Source organism: Choloepus didactylus, chromosome 2 (assembly GCF_015220235.1).
Source record: "Choloepus didactylus isolate mChoDid1 chromosome 2, mChoDid1.pri, whole genome shotgun sequence".
NCBI classification, from domain to species: Eukaryota; Metazoa; Chordata; class Mammalia; order Pilosa; family Megalonychidae; genus Choloepus; species Choloepus didactylus.
Window position 1 is genome coordinate 154287046 of NC_051308.1, and position 15218 is coordinate 154302263.

At 34.6% G+C, this 15218-nt stretch overlaps 1 protein-coding gene across 9 annotated transcripts in view; it reads right to left on the minus strand.

The window, feature by feature from the left end:
* The window catches only part of PKN2 (protein kinase N2), a 194599-nt gene that overhangs the window by 115134 nt on the left and 64247 nt on the right, over nt 1-15218 (minus strand). For 4 of the 9 annotated variants that reach the window (XR_005215312.1, XM_037826711.1, XM_037826712.1 and 1 more), the window contains exon 2: nt 69-369. Coding sequence is in view for 8 of the 9 variants with exons in the window: in XM_037826711.1 (XP_037682639.1) it covers nt 69-369 (301 nt within the window). In the remaining variant the exon portion in view is untranslated. Of the gene's footprint in view, nt 1-68; nt 370-965; nt 1112-4729; nt 4849-5714; nt 5808-15218 lie in introns of all 9 variants that reach the window. The other 5 variants (XM_037826714.1, XM_037826713.1, XM_037826715.1 and 2 more) reach the window with 3 other exon arrangements.

Below are 15218 nucleotides of genomic sequence, written 5' to 3' on the forward strand. Positions count from 1 at the left end.
ACCAAACTTACAATTTTATAAAATGATACACTTCTTGTTAGTATACCGTAGAAACAACTATACTATACCTGTAACATCTTCTGGATCTGATACAACAATATGTGCATTTAGTTCCTGTAGCTTGTGATGCAACTCTTCTAGTTTTTTATTCGATTTTTTCAAAATGTTGTCTACATAAGCCAAGCTTTTTTTATCTGTTGTCACTTTCCTCAAATTTTCAGCTCCTTCTTTGATTTTCAGTTCTTTCCTTATTTCTCTCTTGATTCGATCCTTGATATCATCCAATTTCTGTTGCACCATCGTGTCTGAAAAGTCTAATTTTTGAGCAGCATTCACATTCTCAGAAAATGAAAGACTTCGGGAATCCCCCTAAAGAGAAAGAAAAAGGCACAAAGATGGGAATTTAGTAAAGTTAGCTGCTTAGTAATGTGCAGCAAAAGGACAAAACTGGATTTGCAGCATAAGGTAGTCCTTTATTACATTTAATTCTCTTCGTAAGTCATAGACTAACCACTTATTTACCTTTATCATAAACATACAAAATCATAAGTTCAAAAACTTTGCCCACTCAGTAAATAGCATTATTTGAAAAACACATTCAAACTAAAATACCCTATGACACTTTTTAGTGAGTTAAATGCATTAGGGTTTAGGAGACTATATTCGGGCTTCCATTTATATATTCCACCACTAACTGAAAACTGTTAATTTTACTGACATAATTAGAAGCTAGTGTAATACACAACATAGTTGGTTAACTAAATATGAAAACCAAATCAGGGAAGCTTATCTATTCTACATTTAAAATGACCAAAGTTATGTTCTAGCTATTTGTATAAAATTCAGTATTTTGAAGTCCATTTCTATGATACTATGGTTTAAATTTTTTTAAGTTCTGAAACACATAAAACTAGAGATGTTACCTCTAAGTTCCCAAAGGATATGAAAAAGAGAGAGAGACTTACATTTCATTGTACACCCTTTAGGTATGTTTTGAATCACAGACATATTAAAGATTTTCTTTAATATCTTTGGGAATTCAACACAGCAGTATACATAAGCTCCATTTAAATGCCTGGTGCAGGTGCCTTTTGCATCTAATTTTCAATCTCTAAAAAATATGTATCATGCAAAATAAGGGGAAAAGTGAATTAATGGTAGCCATGTAATCTAGTCTTGGCTTTGGTACCAATTTACCCTGTGTCCTCAGACACATCATATAATGAAGTAGTTAATCTATAAATCTGTTCTTAATCTTTTTAGAATGAACCTTTGAAACTCTGATTTTTAAAGAAAAAAAAAACAGAACAAAGAAAATTTTGCATTATGTATGTAAAATTTCCAAGTTCAGTGGATCCTAGTTTAAGAATCCTTGGAATAGTGATCTATACCCATTAACCTTAAAATTTTGATTTTATCTATACAGATGTACAATGATCCTTGTATATTGGCCAAAATAGTGTCCAGGTTTTTCAATTTTTATAATGGATTTTAAGTCCTACCACCCATTTATTTATTTCCAAAGCTTATCAATCTACATTGGCTGGCTATCAAAAATACTACCATATTTGACTATTGTCAAAGAATAAAAATCCCAAATTCCTGCTGTCTAGCAGGACTGTCTATTGTGATTGATTCAAACAATAGTTAGATGAAAAAAGTTTATGCTAATTGCATTCCTCTAGATATTTTTATTTTTAATCCTTATAGACATATAAGAAAACATCACATACAGAACATGAATTGCTTTCACAAATTTGAGCTTTAATATTATGTACTATGTCAGCGGTTCCCAAAATTTCTTGCTTCATGACAGCCTTAGAATTGCAGTAATTTTTCCTTGTGCCCCATAAGCCAAAAGAAATACCTAACAGTTCCCTTCACTGAGTAGTAAGGTACAAATAACTTAATAAATACTTTTAACAATTAGTAGCCATTTGAAATAATACACATAAACTGTAAGAAAAAACAACATTTTTATTTCATTCTTTAATCACCACACGTACTAGTGGATGTGTTGGATTATTGAATACTTCATTATTTCTTAAAATTTGGGTTCAGATTTACTATTTCACCTTGTTTTTTACAAAAGCACTTGATTTTTCACAGCAACTGCTAAAAACACAGCTTTGCAAAGGGAATGCAAAATGGTCTAACATTGAAGCTGTAAACTGTCTCCAGTTAATTCACATAGACTCCAACAAATGAAGCATGTTTCCTCAAAATTTTAAAATATCCTGTAGCACCTTGAGTTTGCTGAGGTGCCCCCAAAAAGTAGGGAAATAGTAGTACTAAGCATTAAAGTTGTTAAAAGAAACTATCATATGAAAATGGCTTCTGTATTTGATGTGTATCCTTTGAAGGCCCCTGCCTACATCAACGTCTTTTTCTTTTCAATTTGCTCCCTAAACCCCAATCATATCAAATTATGGAAACTTATTTGAGGAGACATGCTGCACATCTTTCTTTCCTTCTTCAATTATTTCTTCCAACCCCCCGTAGCCCAGTTAACTACTTTGTTGCAAAATTCACCACAACTCTTCCTGAAGAATGTCCTCCCATGTATACCCTTAAAGTTACATGCCTCTTTTGTGTGCTCTGACAGTGTGGATCTTATTTAAATAATTATCCCTTTTCTTATCTGATCACCCAAAGATTATGGCAATTTGAGGGCATGGCCTAAGTCTGGAAGAGTTTTTGTTTAAAATTATTTGTCCATTACATTATTTAATATTCTTTTTTAGAATTTAGGAAGATCTGTCACTGCCAAGGAACTCCTGTTTCTCTTTTTCTAATACAGAATTCGTATTCTAGGATGCTCAAAGGCAAAACTGATATTTGCTTGTAGCAACTACACTAGCTATTATGATTAGCATGCTTTTGCTTCTTCCTATCCATGGACCTATTTTTTTCTTTCTTAGCAACCATATTTTACTTTCATAGTTTGTGACATGGCTTATATAACTTTTGGAAAGGAGCACAGTATATATACAATATAGTTAATAATTTAAGATAAACAAATGCCCTCTGACAGCAAATAGGAAAGGTTACAGTACTTCCTGTTAAAAATTTTAGGTGCAATATTAACTGTAAAACTTACTGGAAAATATGATTTCCTTGTGTTTGAAACAATTGAAAATTTTTATCTATTGAATTATGTCTCTACCCTACAAAGTAATAAAAACAATTATATCCTAAATGCCAGAAATCACTATTAGGCAAAGAAATAAAATTTTTATCTACTGAATTCTGTCTCTAACCTAAAAAAAAAAAAAAATAAAAACAATTATATCCTAAATGCCAGAAATCACTATTAGGCAATTAAATAATCTTGACCTGGGTAAGCTGAATTAGCTTCAGTAAAATAAACAGCAATTTAACCAGTGATAATCTTCAGTGACAACCCATATCTCCATAGATTCTGTTACAACCATTAGTTATCTATCTACAACATCTACATTATATTTATGTTTACAAGTTTAACGTTTTCATCTACCATTCAAAAGAAGTTTCTACTCTGTAAAATTTCATACCTCCCCCAAAGTAAACAGGATATCCTTTCTTATCTTTTCAAAACAAAGCAGTCTGATCCAGCCTCAAATCACAAACTCTCTTTAATATTCATTAATATGCTTAAAAGGTATGTAGGGGGTGGGGGGGGTGAGAGAAAGAGAGGGAAAGAAAGAGACCCATGACCTAATCCTAAGCAGAAAATTAGACTCAGTAGTGTTTGGGAACCTCCACCAACCATCTGTATATAAAAGAAACCCCATAATTTTCCACACCTCTTACCTCTGGTATCACCAGCTTAGCCACTCCATTCAAGTTTTTCTAACACTTGCTGTTGAAACATTCTTTCCCATCTCTTTCTTATGCCTTTATTTCCTTCACTACAATCTAAGTCCATGATCACCAAATACTTGCTCAAAAAATATTTCAAAAAGTCTTTCATGGTTAATCCCACTTATTTTATAGTGTACTTTAAATTTCTTATCATGTATATCCTTAATGCAGTCATTCAATCAGATGGATCAAATCCAAACACAAAGAAACCATTAGTGAAATTAATACCCTTAAGATCTATACTAGAACAATCAAAATGTTTTGAAAGTAAGTATGCTTCAAGTGACCAAATAAACAAAAAAAAGAATAGAGATCTTGAATTAAAAAAAAAAAAAAAAAGATTAAACAATAGGTGGATTTTCAAAGGAACCAAAATAAATAAAAACTCATTGGATAGGTTAAATGGCAGATTAGAGACAGATAATTAATTAGTATGCTGGCAGATAGATAAATCTAAGAAAATTACTCTGAATTCATCATACAGAGATAAAAAGATAAAAATTATGAAAAAGAGGTTAAGATTGAAAATAGAAAGAGAAGATCCAGGATTCATCTAATAAGAGCACCACAATAAAAGAATAAAGAAGCTTTGGGAGAAGCACTATATGAAGAGATAAATAGACGAGAATTTTCCAGAACTGAAAAATGATAATAATCCCTAGACTGAAAGGTCACACCAAATTGCAAATAAGATAAATGAAATAAAAAACAAAGGCAAACAAAGAGAAAAGACATTTTATCTACAAATCAATGACAATTAGTTTGAGAGAAGACGCTCATTAGTAACAACACAGGTCTAAAATACAGGGAATAAATGAAATTTATACAGAAATTCAGCTTTTGTTTTAAGGTTCTCACATATTGTTAAAGCTTTCTCTAAACTTACCAAAGAAAACTCACTTCAAATATTAACATTCTGGGAATAATTCCATGTGAAAATTCCAGGAAAGATTACCATGTTATACTTCTATCACCCTCTTGCTAACTAATCATATATGAATTAATCTGCAATAAAGAAAAATGGTGCTAAGACAGAACAGACTATACTATTTTTACATATTAAATCAACAAAAAGTTTTCAAATTGTAACTTTGGCAAGAGATCGGCCATAAGGAAATAGCCTTCATAAAAAGTAAGTTGAAAATATGTAAAACAAAAATTTTATACTTTGTTGTACAGTTTTATATTTGTTTGTTTTTAAATTTTGGTAACATATATATGACATAAAGTTTCCCATTTTAACCACTTTCAAATACACAATTCAGTGGTGTTAATTACATTCATAGTGTCATGCTACCATCCCCACCATCCACTACCAAAACTTTTCCATCACCTTTAACAGAAACTTGTACCAATTAAGCATTAACTCCCCATTCCCTATCCCCACCCCTGGTAACCTATATTCTAATTTCTGACTCTGAATTTGCATATTCTAATTATTTCATCTGAGTGAGATCTTGTTGTGTCTGGCTTACTTCACTGAACATGATGCCTGCAAGGTTCATCTGTGTTGTAGCATGTATCAGAACTTCATTCTTTCTGAAGGTTGTCATGCAGTAATTTTTAAATTGAACAAAAAAATGTCAAGCTACCGTGCTGGGCACAGACCCCCTTCTCTTATAAAGCTTACAAACAGCAGGAGCTTTAAATCAACTTACAGGAAAGAGAAAGTTTATGGTGCTAAGGAAGGGTCATAACAAAAGAATATCAAATAGTCTAGCATAATAAGGAAAGGTTTCTCTTTACTCCCTTTCTCATTCCACAGCAGTGTGTACACCCTGACATACTCTCATATATACAGTTTTATTTCAAACTATGCTTAAAATATGAATAAAAAAAGACTAAAAGAAAATATTATTAATAATAATTACCTCTGAGTAGAAAAATTAAGAGAAATTTTTATTTTCTTCTTCAAAGTTTTCCATATTTACTCAATTTTTTAGCAAGGAACATGCACTGCCTCTCTATTAGGGAAAGGGAGGAAAAGATGTTATTTAAAAGAAACCAAAACTAACTTTCACTTTTATCTTAATTTTGACAAATGCAAAAAAGCTTATAATTATATTTTATACCACAGTATATTGGCTATTTAACTAGGCTATTTTTAGTCAACACAATTCCTCTGCAAGGGATGAGACTACACATGCCACTTTAATTACACCATATTATTTGCCAGTCAAGTATTTCAAATACACAAATGTGTAAATATGTATTTGATAAATCCAATTATTTTTATTTTATGAAATAAATTCTGATCTTTAGACAAAAACAAATTAACATTTTCAATTTACTATACTAAAATTTTCCATTCTACTAAATTCACAGTAAAATTAAGTAAAATATTGAAATAAGAACAAAACCAGATTCAAAGAACAAAATGAAGAGAAAAGTCTGTCACTTTTGACCAAGTGCTTCATTTAGGGAGACAGGAGAGGATGTTTACTCCTCATTGGCAAAAGTCCCAGAGAAGAAGAGAAAAACCTGTTACTTTCTCTACATTTCAGAAATATAAAACTGTGTGACCTGATAGATGCCAAGAAATTTTAGAGTACCTTAAAAACCCACCGAGTACAATGAGTCATATACTGTTCTAACTAGAAGGAATTTCAAAGATCATTTAGTCTAACTCCCTTGATTTTAGTTTTGAGGACAACAGGTTCAAAGCAGCTAAGCAACCTGCCTAACGTCACAATGAAAAGTCAGAGACATGTTTGGGTTGAACATACTAGTTTCCTGACTCCTTTACCCATACTGCCTTCTTAGAGGAGTTCTTTGGAGCACCCATTTCCCTATATTTGAACTACACCCTGTGCTGATTGTTTTGCATCAATCAATAGATATTACATTCCTTCAGCCAGGAATACTGACAGGACACACTTCCTCTTCCTCTCTAACAGTACTCTAATCCAAGCTTGTGTGTCAGAGAAGACTACTCTCTGTCAGAAAGCAGTTCTAACACTAACCCTCTGTCACTAGCTATGCAACCCAAACACGTTATCCCATCTCTCTGTGCCTGTCTGCTCATTTGCAAAACTGTGATTGGCATTCCTGTCTTTTAGTTTTTTTAAAAATTCAATAATTCAAAACATTTTCTGAATGCTACACACAATCCCTCTTTATTTCAGGTATTCAATTTATTAAGAAAGACATGAAAATATCTTTCTTAATAAATAAGACTGCCTACACAATATGCATCCTCCCATTATCCTTACTATGAAAACTCCCATTTTGTCAGATGCAACAAAGTGCACAGATAAAATTCTCACGTCATCAGACTCTTTTGCAGCTTAGAATAAGACAAAACCAACAAACTAAGGTTGGCAGAGCAGAAAGAGTCTTGGTCCCTGATGAGTTAACTGAACTGCTACACAAGTCCTAGGCTGATTACATTTGGATCTCTTGTTTCTAATTTTTAAAAAATCCTTATTTGATTAAGGTCAGATCATAGGTCCCATGGCCCAATGTAAAGATTCTGGCTTTTACTTTGAATGAAATGGAGTCAAAACCAGGTTTACTTAGGCAAAGATGTGACAAGTCTGACCTACAGTATTAAGAACAGATTTGAGGGGAACAGGGAAAAGCAGGGAAACCAGTTGTGAGGTTATGGTGAATTCTTACAAAGTGACCTCAAATGAATCCTGCCTCCCTACGGAGTTGGCGTGCTTTGACTGATAGAATGTGGCTGATATCATCACATATCGCTGATGTTCAGGAGTTTCAAGCAAAGGTGTCAAGAGGACTCATAGCTTCTGTTTTCACTCATAAAAATCCAACTGCTATATAAGGAAGTCCAGGCTATTCTACCAGAGAGGGAGGCCCTCTGAGGACGAAAGAGACCATGTGGAAAGAGGCCATGTGGAAGAGAACCAAAGCATCCCAGCTGTTGCTGTCATTCCAGCTGAGGTATCAGACATGGAAGGCCACAGTGGACATTCCAGTCTAGCTTAGCCACCAGCTGGATGGAGCTGTATTAGCAAGCCCAGGTAAAACCAGCAGACAAACCACCCAGTATGCTGACAGAATGCTTAGAAACAACAAATCATTATTACTAGTCTTTTTAAGTACAATTATTATTAATTACTTTTATTGACTCTCAATGAATAAAAGTACAACAATCTAATTTGAGATACGGATGTGAGTAACATCATTATCCAGAAAAATATATTTTCCCTTTCTTTGCCTGCTAATCCCTCCCTCCCCCACCCCACCGAAACTTTATGAAGGATGTAGGGACAACAATCCTCCTGTTAAAAAAAGTACACATAAAAATTGTTCACTATTTTAATAGATATTTGTTTTTTTAAAAATTACCTTGCTTTCCTTCCCATTGGAACTGTCTTTCCTGTACGTCATTTGACTTTGTGGAGCTTTCCCTCTGTCCCTGCCACAAAGGTAGGCATATGCTGCATACAGACCACAATATCCAAACCTTAGATTCAATGATTGATTAGTCTGTGAGTAGGCATGTGATTGAAGTAGGGCCACTAAGATTCCTCTTTCAGGGATTGATACAGAAGCTCTTCTCCTGAGAACATCAGTTATAAATGCCATGAAAGTTTGAAACTACTGGGAAGGGGAGGGCTTTTTATATCACAGAGGGCCAGAAAACAAAGCTAATCCAGAAAAAACCAAAAGTGAGAATTAAACTTAAGGACATAGCTTGAGCATTTAAACCCAGCAATGCTTTAAAGCAAACACACACTACACACTGAACTTTTTGTGGTCCCAGTGACAGCCAGTTAATTTTTTGCTTCACCAAGTTTGACATGGATATCTTTTATCACAAATCAGAGCCCCACCTAATATATCTAGTTCCTAAGTATATAGTTATCTATATAATTACTTCAAATTTTATCTCTGTAATTTAGTAATATAACTGCAATTCTAGAGCTATGCATGTTTTTGTTCCAATACCTACTGATGTTCCTTATAAGTGCTTGTATACACTGATACTCTAAACAACCTTGTTTTACACCATAAAGCTAAAGCTAATGAGTCAGGTTTCCACCCTTTTTCTATAGGGTACCACTAGTAAATTTTGGTTTTATTTTACACAGCTTTTTTTTTTTTCTTGGACAAATGGCTGATTATAGGACTGGAATAGGAAATACACAAAATGACTGTGCAGGGTCTTCTAGGGCCAAAAAGTAAGGAAGCGCTCAAAAAAATCTCAAACACCCCATACTGATGAAGGTATGTCAAAGGGGCACAGGAGCCAAAAGAAAGCGCTCCCAATGGCCAAAAATGGAACAATCTGGGCAACAAAAGAAATAATAGTACTGCATTATAACAAGATATTGGATTATAAAATAAATATCCATGAGTCCATACTGATATAACAGATGATTAAGTAAATAAATATATTAGGGAAAAGAGACAAATCTCCCATTTAAAAGAATTTGAAATAATTTATGTAATCTACCTTCAAGGAGGCAGAACATAAGTCCCTACACCTAAGGTATGGGGCTGGGCATAGTGACATCCCTCCAAAGAGAACAATATGGAAAGTAGGGGGGGAAAGAGTAAATTTATACTCAGGAGAAAACTGACAAATAAATACTACCTGAACAAGATGATCAAGGTTAATATCAAAAGTGATAAATCAAGTTGATATTATGGACCCTTGATAAGATGTGATAAAAACTGAACTTTGCCTCTAAGGTCTACCTCACCCAATCATTGAAGGACTCTGAAAAGAGAAAAGAGGGAGGCAGAACTTCAGGATTTGAGGAACACAAAGAGGTGAATTTTCTGGGTTTTCTTTTTATCACAGGCTTCTCCAGACTTTGTGCTATGCCAGGGGAGACTCAGAGAGGAATCTGGACTTCTCATCTGGCAGCAGTAGCCTAGGCAGTGTGGCAGTAGCAGGTACCTTGGGCAGTGCCTTCCACCTCTACCAGTGTGGTGCCAGCAGAGATGAAGTGGAGTGTCTGAAATGTTCTTCACCTGGAAGCAGCCGGGGCCAGAATGGAGCACCCCCTCCTTGCCAGTGAGACAATCAGCAGAGACCAACTGGGGAGTCAAGTCTACTGCCCTGTACCCAGAAGTACCATAGGACCCAAGATGGTGTTTTCCTCTCCTGCCAGGGCTGCACTGTAGAGATCTAGAGGGGAATCGGCACTCCTACTTCACACAAAAGCAAGCAGACAATGGCAACATTCTCCTCCACCACCTTAGAGGTGCCAGAGGAAACACAGTAGGGAGTATGATCTCTTGTCTCCATATCTGGCAGTAGAAAATGTGGTGCTCCTGCCCCCAAATTAGTGGTATCAGCTGATAAGGAGTGGAAATTCTTGACTATTGTCCTTCTCCAGGCAGTAGCAAGTGGTCTGGGTGGCGCTACCCTCCTCCAAAGGTGTTTTGTCAAGGAAGACCAACTGTGGAGTCTAGAATTACACCCCACCCAAAAATGGCAAGCCAACAAGAGATTGAGGGGAAGATCATGGAGAGGAGGAAAATGGAGAGAGGATTCTTTAAATCTTCATGACAGTCATGGGCAGAATGCTTAGAAACCCACACATCAAAACGACACAAATTAATATGAGAAAATTTTTAAGAAATGAACTATACTGTGAAACCCAGGTTTTCAGAATAGCCTTCAGGTAGTACACAAATGAAGCAGGCCAGAATAACATTGCAAGGGCCCTGAAAACTAAATTAGGTTTGGAACCACAACCCACAAAAACAGGTCAGGTCCTGTGTGCTTAACCTAAACAAAGTGACTGCCTACTAAAATATGCCTGCTAAAATAGAAGAATTAAATAGGATACAGAGTTTAATAACATAATACCAATTCCAAAAATGTCCAGGATATAACTGAAAATGATTCATATTGAGAAGCAGGAAAATGACAATTTAAATGACAAAAGACAATTAACAGATGCCAAAACAGATGTTGAAATTCACTGACAAGAATTTTAAAGCAGTTATCATAAAAATGCTTAAACAAGCAATTATGAACACTCTTAAACTAGATGAATAGAAAACCTTAGGAAATAACAGAAGATATTAAAAAAAGGACCAAAGAAAGTACAGAACAAATGTAACTAAAATTTTAAAACTCACTGGATGGGCTCAACAGCAGGTTGGAAATGACAGAGTCATTAAACATGAAGACAAATCAACAGACGGTCCCCAATCTGAACAATAGAAAGAAAATGGAATTTAAAAAAAAAAAAAAATGAAAAAGATCTCAAAGATTTGTAGGACATAACAAAAGATCTAATATTTGTGTCACTGGAACCCCAAAAAGAAAGGAAATATATTTTTGTGTGGCTGCAAACCAAAAAAGCAAAAAAACCAAACCAAACCAAACAAAATCAAACAAAACCAAAACAAAAACCAACAACAAACAGAAAAAAAAAAAAAAAATTAATGGCTGAAAACTGCAAAAATCTGGTGAAAGAAATAAACTTACAGATTCAAGAAGCTGAGTGAACTGCAAATAGGATAAACAGAAAGAATCCAAAGAAAGCCAAGATACTTCAAATCAAACTTCTGAAAACCTCAAAGTTATTTTTGAAAACAGCCAGAGAAAACTGGTGAAGTTCTCAACAAAATGATGGAAACAAGAACAAAGTACCACACAATTTAACTGCTTAAAGAAAATAACACCAAATTCTACACCCATCGAAAATATCTATCAGCAATTAAGGGGAAATAAAGACATTCTCAGACAAAGAAAAAGTAGAATTTGTTGTCAGCAGTCATAACCCTTAAAGAATGGCTAAAGGAATTTCTCCAAACCAAAAGAAAATGATAACATAAAGAGGTTTCTAACTTCAGAGAGAAAGAAGAAACAACAAAACAGGTAAAAACAGAGTTAAATGTAATAGACTAATTCTCCTCCTGAGTTTTTAAAATCATGATTGGCAACTGAAGATAAAACTGTATTTTTTAAATGAGAAGGGTAAAGGGACCTAAAGAGAGGGAAGATTTATATATTTCACTCAAAGTGGTAAAATGTCCATACCAATAGTCTGTGTTAAGTTATACATGTATACTGTAAACCCTAGAGTAATCACTAAAAAAAAAAACAAAAAAAAACCAAACCTAGAGATATACTCAAAAAACACCATAAACAAATCAAAACACAATTATAAAAAATTTTCAAGTAACCCATAGGAAGGCAACAACGGGAAGCAGAGAAGGACTAAACAGAAGGAACAAGTAGAAAACAAATAATAAAATAGCAGAGTTCTGTAAATAATAGAAAGATAATAAGAAAAATCTCCTAACACTTGGAAATTAAAAGCACGCTTCTACATAACCCATGGTTCAAAGAGGAAGCCTCCAAGGAAATTTTTAAATACACAAAACTGAATGTGTTCTGTGTTCTGAACACACAGAAGTGAAAATACAATGTATTAAAATATGTGAAACATAGCTAAAGCAGTACTGAAAAATATTTACATTAGAAAAGGTCTCCCACCAATAATCTAAACTTCCACCCCAAGAAACCAGAAAAAAGAGCAAAATAAACACAAAGCAGGAAGAAAGAAGCAACAAAAATAAGAGAAGAAATCAAAAAAATTAAGAGAAAACTCAATGAAACAAAATCTGATTCTCTGAAGGTATCAATAAAATAGATAAACCTCTAGCAAGACTGACAGAGAAAAGACAAATTACAATATCAAAAATGAAACAGAATATCACTATAGATGCTGCAGTCTTTAAAAGAAAAATTAAAAAATACTACCAACAACTCTGCATACTAGTATTCAACTCAGATGAAACAGAACTCCTCAAAAAGCATAAACTATGAAACCTCATGCAATATGATATACATAATCTGAACAGTCAGTCCTATAACTATCACATAATCTCTTCCAGTAAATAGAAGAGGGAATATTTCCTCAACTCCTTTTATCAGGTCAATATTACCTTGATACAAGAAGAAAAGAAAACTACCAACAAAGTTTCTCATGAATTTAGTGTAAAATCCTTTATAAAATATAAGCAAATAGAAACCAGTAAGAGAAAGAATTATACATCACAACACAGGTAAAACAGACTAGTTCAACATTCAAAAACCAATAAAATCCTCTGTATCAATAGTATAACAGGGTTTTCCAAGTATAAGATCATATCATCTGCAAATAATGAGAGATTTGCTTCTACCTTTCCAGTTTGGATGCCATTTATTTCTTTTTCATTCCGAATGGCTCTAACTAGAACTTCTAGCACAATGTTGAATAATAGTAGTGACAACAGAAATCCTTGTCTCGTTCCAGATCTTAGAGGGAAAGCTTTCAGTCTCTCCACTGAGTACTATATTGCCTGTGAGTTTTTCATTTATGCTCTTTTTCATATTGAGGAAATTTCCTTCAATTCCTAGCTTTTGAAGTGTTTTTTTTTTTTAATCAAAAAAATAAAAAGGAACTGGTTTTTGTTGAATGCTTTTTCAGCATCTATTGAGATGATCATTAGATTTTTCCCTTCTGATTTGTTAATGCGTTCTATCACATTGATTGATTTTCTTATGTTGAAACAACCCTGCATGCCCGGAATGAAGCCCACGTGGTCAGGGTGTATAATTTTTTAATGGGTCTTTGGGTTCTATTTGTAAGTTATTTTGTTGAAAATTCTTCCATCTATATTCATTAGGGAAATTGGCCTGTAGTTTTCTTTCTCGTAACATCTATATCTGGTTTTGGTATTAGAGCGACGTTGGCTTCATAAAATGAGTTAGGTAATGTTCCATTTTCTTGAATTTTTTTAAAGAGTTTAAGTAGGAATGGTGTCAGTTCTCTTTGGAAAGTTTGGCAGAACTCCCCTCTGAAGCCATCTGGCCCTGGGGTTTTATTTGTAGAAGCTTTTTGATAACTGATTGAATCTCTTTACTTGTGATTGGTTTGTTGAGTTCTTCTATTTCTTCTTTATTCAGTCTAGGTTGTTTGTGTGTTTCCAGGAAATTACCCATTTCCTCTAAATTATCTAGTTTGTCAGCACAGAGTTGTTCATAGTATCCTTTTTTTTAAAAAATTTAATTCTATTGAGATTGTTCACATACCACATATAATTATCTAAAGATTCAAAGCGCACAATCAATTGCCCATGGTACACACAGCTATATGTCCATGACCACAATTAATTTTTTTTTCAATTTTTAGAACATTTTCATTACTCCAGAAAATAAATAAAGACAAAAAAAAGAAAACTCAAATCCTCCCATACCCCTAACCACCCCCTGCTCTATTACTGACTCATAGTATTGGTATAGTACATTAGTTACTGTTGATGAAAGAATGTTAAAATACTACTAACTGTAGTACTTAGTTTGCAACAGGTATATTTTTTCCCTCTATACCCCTCTATTATTAACTTCTAGTTATAGTGTCATACATTTGTTCTAGTTTATGGAACAGATTTCTAATATTTGTACAGTTAATCAAAGACACTGACCACCACAAAATTCACTGTTTCTTTTAACCTCCAACTTTCCTTCTGGTGATATACATGACTCTAAGCTTCCTCTTTCCACCACCTTCACAAACCATTCAGCACTGTTAGTTATTCTCACAATAACATGCTATCGCCACCTCTGCCTATTTCCAAACATTTAAGTTCAACCTACTTGAACATTCTGCTCATAATAAGCAACCACTCTCCATTCTTTAGCCTCGTTCTGTACCTGGTAACTTAAATTTACAGTTATTTCATATCCTGGCAACTTATATTTCATGTCTATGAGTTTACATATTATAATTAGTTCATATCAGTGAGACCATGCTCTGGGGTCCTGAAGGGAACACTGGTAGTAGAGCTGGGCCCCAACTCCTTCCTCTTAGGGAAGATACACCCCCTAGGGAGTTATCATCTGCATTTGAATAGCTTCTTTGTCTCTCTGGCTCTGTCATCTCCACTCCTGTTTGGGTCAGAGTGCTGCAAACTGAAAATGGCTGGGGCTCTTTCCACTGAGCCCCTTGGGTTGAGAGAGAAAGAAAAAGAGACAGAAAGCCCCCTTTCAGAACTAGTCTAAAGCCCCCAAGTTTCACTCATCAGCCAGAAGTAAAACCTGGTCTTCTGGGTTCCTTCTCCCGGGACAGTGGAGTCTTCTGGTTCTTTAAGGTCAGCTGTCACTAAAAGCCTCTGTCTGCCTGTTAGAGCTTTGTAGCTTATATTCAGCAGTCCACATGTGTTAATTAAATCCCCAGCTGGAGTTGGGATGGCTATATTCTCTTGCTCAGAGAGTGCTGCTTTCTACCACAGCCAGGTTTTGCAGCTCAGCCTGCTGTGGGGGGAGGGAGCTCCCAGCGTGGTTCTGCAGTTTTTACTTACAAATTTTATGCTGCAATCTCAGGCATTCCACCCAATCCAGGTTGGTGTATGATGTGTGGACAGTCATGGCTGTCCCCCAGCAGTTATTCCAAATT